At 39.2% G+C, this 7,822-nt stretch overlaps 1 protein-coding gene across 1 annotated transcript; it reads left to right on the plus strand.

The window, feature by feature from the left end:
- On the plus strand, nt 2,193-4,072 carry LOC107626710. The gene is made up of 3 exons (XM_016329609.1): nt 2,193-2,866; nt 3,124-3,340; nt 3,701-4,072. The coding sequence occupies exons 1-3, from the start codon at nt 2,193-2,195 to the stop codon at nt 4,070-4,072; spliced, it is 1,263 nt and encodes a 420-aa protein (XP_016185095.1).

A 7,822-nucleotide genomic window follows, 5' to 3' on the forward strand; every position in this document is an offset into this window, starting at 1 on the left:
AGTAACTAATTAAAAAATAAATAATTTTTTTAAAATAAAATTGACCATTTACTTTTGTATTAGATAAATATTAAAATCTTTTAAATATGAAATGTACTGTAATTTTTTTGTGAAAAGATCAGTATTCAGTAACTTCTGTATTTATGCATAAAAGAAGAAAGCATAGCAGTTATGAAGCTGATAATTCAAAACTCAAAAAGTAATGCTAATAAAGACAAAAAAAAAAATATCATACAAAAGATTAATATGTTTTAAGAAAAAATTCAAACAAAAATAATATTTTAAGGTAAAAATTTAGGTGTAATGGATTTCACATAAAGTTGATACTTGAGAACCGTTAGATGATTTAACTTATTTAATTGAATTTTTATTTAACGGCTCTCGAATATCAACTTCACGTAAAGTCGACTTCATCTGAGTTTTCATCATATTTTAATTTTAATCAAACAGTTAACATTAAAGTATTGTTGACCAACGGAGTTCTTTCAAGTCAATATATATTTTGAAGCCATGAATTGATGAAAAAGGTTAAGCCGTGATCAACAAGTTTCTTTCTTATCACCACCATTTTAAATGATAGTCTCTTTCAATTCCATGAGATAAATAAATAAATAAAAACAAATTAAATAATATGATCTTTGGACCAATTTTCAATTTTGATTCGGGTCCTCTCAGTTCCAACTTCCAAGTCATTATGTTCTTTAATTATATCCAGTTTGTTGTACTTTCCATCAAGATATGTCACGTGAAAAAAAAAAATAAAAATAAAATAAAAATTTAGTTAACGTGTATTTAGTTAATATATGTTCCAAAGATATAAGATAAAATGCTATTAATAAACAGATTTAGTTAACAAATATTTTAAGAGTATAAGATAAGATTAATATTTGTAAAACTTTTAAAATTTTATCTTTAATAAACATATTAAAATTTAAATTTTATGTATGTTTCACAAAACTTTTAATTACTAACTTCAATTAAGTTAAAGTTATAAGCATCTACAAAAAAAAATTAAAAAATAAATTTTGTTGAAAGAAAGAATATATTACAAAATTATTTATTAAAATATCCTTATTTAATAAGTAATTTATTGAATAAATATTTTATTACCGGTAGGATAAAAGTACAAATGATACTAAATAAATGTATAGCTCAATTAATAATATCAGCTTAGGTATTAATTACAGGATTTTACATAATTTTGACTATATACCAACTACAGATTGATTAAAATTAAAATTATTTAAATTAAAAGTCATAGTACTGATACCTACAATATAGGCCAAGTAGTTAGAAAGAAATATAAAGAACAAAAATATTATATTTTTTTAACAATGACCTATTTTAATTGTTATTATTATTTTATTGCATTAAGTATTGAGGATACATGTTAAATATTGATATGATAAGTCTTGTCATAATAGCATTTCAATTTGTCACATCAATAATTAAGGATTGATGGAAAAGGTTAAAACTTGATCAACAAATTTTTTTTTGTTGTCACCACCATTTCAAGTCATAGTCTTTTCCAATTCAAATAAATGGATGAATAAAAATAATTAATTTGAATTGGAATAATAATTAATTTATTAGTGAGTTTAAAATAAATATTAAAAATTTAATTTTTTTATATATAATTTATTAATTAATAATAAATTTTTAATAANNGCATTTTTTGCAATCGACTTACAAAAAAACGTTTAACTTTTGTAAGTATTAATTTTTAAATTAATTTAGAAATTAACGTATATAAAATTTGTTTTATAAGACACTTAAAATTATAAAAACTGTACTTTTATTAAATTAATATTCGTTTTTTATTTTAAGAATGAGCTAATTATAAAATTAAAAATAATATAAAAACTCAATATATATATATAGGAGAGACAATTTTCACAATTCAGCCAAAAGAAAAAATGAAACATGAATCGATCAAAGCACGCATATATGTAATTCGAATCAAACCAGCTCGAACTAGAAACATGAGTAATTTGAATCAAGGTTGTTCGAATTATATGGAGGGTAATTCGAAGCTAGTCAATTCGAACTAGCAATGCACAATCGTAGGTAGTTCGAAGAGACCTTATTCGAATTATGCATAGAATAGTTCGAATTACTATGATTCGAATTATGGAGGGCCAGACGTGTATAAATATGGTGTGAACGTGAATTCATCTCATTAGAGTGACAAAATGGCTAGTGAGGAGAGTTTTGTAATGTTGGTGCATTACAGATGGTCAATTAAGAGAAAAACACGATCTGGTGTGAAGTTCATTGATAAGGATCCTCTGAGTATTTTTATGAGACCTACGACGAGATTCGATGACTTTGTGAATTCTATCATACAAAAACTTGGGCTGCAAGGCGTGAAACGGGTTCAGAAGTTATTCTATCGCATTCCTATCTCAGTGCTGCGAGATGACGTGAATTATGATTGTTTCATCATAGGGAGTGATGAGGATTTGCAGGTCCTCTTCCATTGTCGTCGGCAGTTTTCCGAGGTCAGGACACCTGAGCTGTTGACAAAGTTGGTTGATGTGGTATCTAGCTCGAGGGGTTCAAACAGGAATACCCACACTATAGGCACGGTAGCCGGTTTTAACTCGAGACCTGTTGGTGCATCTTTGTCCGTGCCTGTGAATGCACCTCTGGAGGAGCCTGTCGCCTCCCCATCGTTCGCCGTTGATCTCAACTGCAGTGGTGGTGGAGAGGTTGGTATCGTGGATAGGGTGCCGACTTATTTACAGTGTGGGGCACCGGCTGGTATGGGTGATGCATTGCTGGATGATGATGACGATGATGATGTGGAGTCGGACCTCATTGCTGATGACAGTGGCGATGACATTGCAGCGAGTAATCCAGCTAGGTCTGGCGGTGGTTCTAGCTCTGGGACACAGCAGTACCCTCCGCACTTTTCATCTTTGGACTTGGATGCCATGAGATAGGAGGGGGTTCCTGGGGATCCCACTGGATTTGGTGCTAGAGATACCCAGGGTACTGGAGGTCTGACAGAGTTTCAGGTTGGTCAGCAGTTTCAGGATAAAGAGGAGGTTGTTTAAGCGTGAAGACGTATAGCATCCGACGCGGGGTACAATACAAAGTGGTGGAGTTCGATTATCGCAGGTACGTTGGGAAGTGTACCGAATTTGGGAACGGGTGTACATGGTTGATTAGACTAAGTCTCCGGCAGCGCAAGGGTATTTGGGAGGTAAAACGGTACAACGGACCTCATACCTGTCTCGCGACGTCGATCTCGAGCGACCACAGGAGTATTGATTATCATGTGATCTCGGCCTTCATAATGCCAATGGTTAGAGCTGATGCATCCGTTTGCATCAAGGTACTGTTGAATGCCACGGAGGCACACTTTGGGTTCAGGCCGACTTATAGGAGGGCTGGTTGGCGAAGCAGAAGGCCATCGCCCATATTTACGGTGATTGGGATGAGTCATACAATGAGCTGTCGTGGTGGGTCTTAGGAGTTCAGATGACGATGCCTGGCAGTGTTGCAGTGCTGAGGACGAGTCCTGTTCGAGTGGGGGGGGGGGCAGGGGGACGGCTCGCAAGCCTATTTTCACCGGCTTTTCTAGATGTTCCTACCATGTATTGAGGCATTCCGGCATTGCAAGCCGTTGGTGAGTATCGACGGGACCCACTTGTACGGTAAATATGGGGGTACGTTGCTCGTTGCGATTGCACAGGACGGGAACTCCAACATCCTACCTGTTGCATTTGCACTTGTGAAGGGTGAGAATGCAGAGTCCTGGTCGTTTTTTCTATCCCATCTCCGGCAGCACGTGACCCCGCAACCGGGTCTCCTGGTGATATCAGATAAGCACAACGGTATCAAGGCTGCATTTGAGGCTCCCGATGGAGGATGGCTACCACCTGCTGCATACCGTGCATTCTGTATTCGACATGTGGCCGCAAATTTTGCCCTCATATTCAAGGGCAAGGATGCAAGGAAGCTTCTTGTTGAATGTAGCTTGTGCCTGCGTGCCGGTGGTATGTGTCCTCCGACGTGCCGCATCATCCTCCTCCATAATGGCACTGATCTCCTCCAGAAAGTGTGATCCTCCGAAACCCGCATCAAGACCATCACTGGTCAACAAGTCTGACAGTAGCTGCCCTGAACTAACCCATGTCTGGCTGTCATGAACTGCCTAGTCAGACCTAGGGACACCAACAAAGTAATCGCCAAAGGGCCCTCCTCCATCTCCCCCGCCACTATGACCCAAGTCGTCTCCCGCACCAGACCCATATCAATCTCCACCATGACCTCCTCAACCCCCTCCGCCAGGGGTCCCGCCGCCTAATCCACCCGGCATCCTGCCACCCCTTCCACCATCATGCTCTCCGTTGTCTCCCCCACCAGCCCCATCATGATCTTCAGCATCGTCATCCTCGTCATGGTCCCCGTCTACTCCAGCACAGACCCTGCGTCGTCCACTACAGCCCCGTCGTCTGCCACCACCCCTCCCCCTAGTGTCTCCTTCCGCCATGGCCTGATCGAGCCACCTCCACTCACGCTGGCTCCTACGTGTCCCAACACGAGCTCTCCGCTCAAAGCGACGCCTATCCGGAACATCGTCCACCTGATCCATGTCAGGCACTCGTCCGGCACCTCGCTGTGTCGCCTCCTCCAAAATAGGCACGGCTCTGGGATCCCCAAGATACAGCTCAGGTGACAGGAATCTCTTACCATGCTGACCCCACCAATCTAGAAAATCATGTGACGGACCTGGGTTAGGCACAACATCAAACCGGAGCACATGATCCGCCCGGCTCTCCCAATGAAGGTGCCAGAACTGCAAGCTGTACGGGAACCAACGATTACCACCTCTGCCATCCTTCGACATCAAGAAGTCGATGTCGAGGGCGGGCTGGGTCAGGGATGTACTCCACCAAACTATGGTAGCACCCGATCTATCTGGTGACACTCTATGACGGCGAAATATATCAGCGCCGTCACACACCTCCATAAGGCCGTATGCCGAGGCTCCAATATCTCCAGATTCACAACCTGAAGAACATCAAGAGAGCTGTACGGCATCCAAATAAACTGCGAATACATAGAATCAGCTATTAGCCAAGAACACTTGCTAATCTGAAAGAGTATATAATCCGAAGGAGTGGTTCATGTACTTACATCCCCAGCCTGTAAGAGGTCTATCCTGAGCCTCCACATCTGTACTCGAGGTCCCTTCTTGCTCACTGTAGGATTGTGCCCAGACCACCTGCAACCCACGCCCATGTTATCAGGAAATGAAAATAACACCAAGTAATATAACAGTATAAACGTAGATATAATAAAATAATAGTAGACGACACAAAAAACATAACAGTACCTCGAGGCCAAGGGCCAGCTGAATGTATCATATCCAGCGGGTCTAAATCCAGGAAAGTGCCAGAAGATCCATGACTGAAGTAGCTGTAATGGTCCGGCTAACTTCACCACATGTCTGTTCGCCACTCGGCACATGCACCGGTATAACCACGACAGAGCAGCTGATCCCCAGCTGTAGCCACCCATGTCCTCAAGCCTAGCTACGTATAGGAGCCACCTGATGTGAATGCGGTTGCCGGACTTATCGGTAAATAGCTGAGTCCCTAACATCACCATGATATAGGCCCGGGCATTACCTCCTAACTGTGGGCTCATCGGCACCCTCAGGGAGCACTCCGAAGGTCTCCTGGAACCAGCTGCAGTTCACTGCAAACTTCTGGATTTGGTTCGCAGGAGACAACACACCAAGTAACTCCTGGAACCACACCCAAGCTGGCCGACCACCCTGGATGTACGTCTGGGAATCTGTCAGGCAACCACTAACATAACGTCCATCGACTGGCAATCCTAACTGGTACGCCACGTCCTGCAGTGTAATAGTGCACTCCCCGAACGACATGTGAAACGTGTGCGTCTCTGGACGCCAGCGCTTAACGAATGCACTGACTAGCGGCTCATCCAGTCTGAACCATCTTTTGTTCAGCCTCGCAAGATGGTATAAGTCGGCCATCTACAAGTACGAAACGTACCTCTCGTCCAGACGCATACCCTGCTGCCGCCGCATGCTCGAGATGCATCGCTGGGGCTGCAAAAATAATGTACCAGAAAATAAAAAACAACTTTAATCATTCACTAACAAAAGATTATTCACTAACAAAACCACTAATAAAACCAATAACTAAACCACCAACAAAATCACTAACAAAACCACCACCAAAACCACTAACAAAACCACTAATAAAACCACTAATAAAACCACCACCAAAACTACTAACAAAACCACCAATAAAACCACTAACAAAACCACTAGCATCATTCACTAATGAAACCACTAACATCATGCACCCCCAAAACCACTAACAAAACCACTAACATCATTCACTATCAAAACCACTAATAAAACTCCTAAAATCATTCACTAACACAGCCACTAACATCATTCACTATCAAAATCACTAACAAAAAATATATAAAAAAAAAGTTATTCGCTCCTATTTTAAAAGAACAACTTCACACTAACCTATTCGTTGATGACACCAGCTATATGGGCTACTCCATCCAAACGATATAGTCTGTCCGGATTATCCCCCATCGGCTAAATATTCTGCTGAAGCCTTTGTTGGAGTCGTTATGGATCGTTTTCTCTGGGATTTGGTGGGAGTGTGAATTTGGAATAGTGGTTCGAATGAGGTTAGTTCGAACTCCTTATATAGACAAAACAAGAAGTAATTCGAAATGGCCTGTTTTGAATTACTATGGGCACGAAAACATGAGTAATTCGAACCTACTCCATTCAAATTAGTGTAACTTTGTGTGTGTGTGTAATTCGAATAAGCTTGATTCGAATTAATGCTTGTGTGCGTGTGTGTAGTTCGAATCAATATGATTCGAATTAATATGAATGTGCAATTCGAATTATACTAATTCGAACTATATAGAAATGTCCACCTAGTGGAACTTTGTAAGGTTTTTTATTTTGGTGGAATTGTGTAAATTTAAGCAATGCTTGGTTTAAATGGGTCATTTATATATAAAGACCTAATTATAAATTTAATAAAAGTACATGGACTAATAGAATAATTAAATTTATATTTCAATTATAAGTATAAAACTAGTTTAATCCATGTGCCATATTAAAGTAGAGAGAAGCATTTCTTTATTAAAATTTGAAAAAAAAATATCTGATCATAGAATATCTGCTAAAAGTTGAATCCAATATACAAGAACACAAATTGCTTCCTCAATCGGAATGGTTGTATAAGCTTTTTACATATATCTCAACACAAATTTAAATAACAAAATTTCTAAACCTGCATCTAGTAGTTCTTTTTTGTGATCATTGATTCTACAATTGCAGTTCAACCTTGACCTTATGGTTAAATCAAACTCTTCTAGTTGAATTAACTGTGCTATGAGCAAAAACTTTCTCAGATACATTCAATGAGAATTGTAAAATGAAACAAAGATCCTATTCAAAGTAACACTGCTACTGTCACATGGTGTGTAACCTGCTTTTGACTTTATGCACTTTTGTATAAGATGCAGAGAGGCAGACATATTCTCTAAAGAAAGGAAACTTGATTGGCTTAAATTCCATGTATGCTTCCAAATTTTCTTCTTTTGGAACATTGACTTTGATCTGTTTCTACTAAATGGAGAATTTGAAGTCAGCACATTTTGGGAATCAAGCTAATCAAACATTTATTGAATGGAAAAAAGGAATCTTTTCACTAGAGTCTAGAACTCAACTAGTTCTAACATTAAATGAATTTTGTGACTTAAAGACTGCAATTATAGAATTAATGACAATATGAAG

The sequence above is a fragment of the Arachis ipaensis genome, chromosome B02 (assembly GCF_000816755.2).
Source record: "Arachis ipaensis cultivar K30076 chromosome B02, Araip1.1, whole genome shotgun sequence".
NCBI lineage: Eukaryota > Viridiplantae > Streptophyta > Magnoliopsida > Fabales > Fabaceae > Arachis > Arachis ipaensis.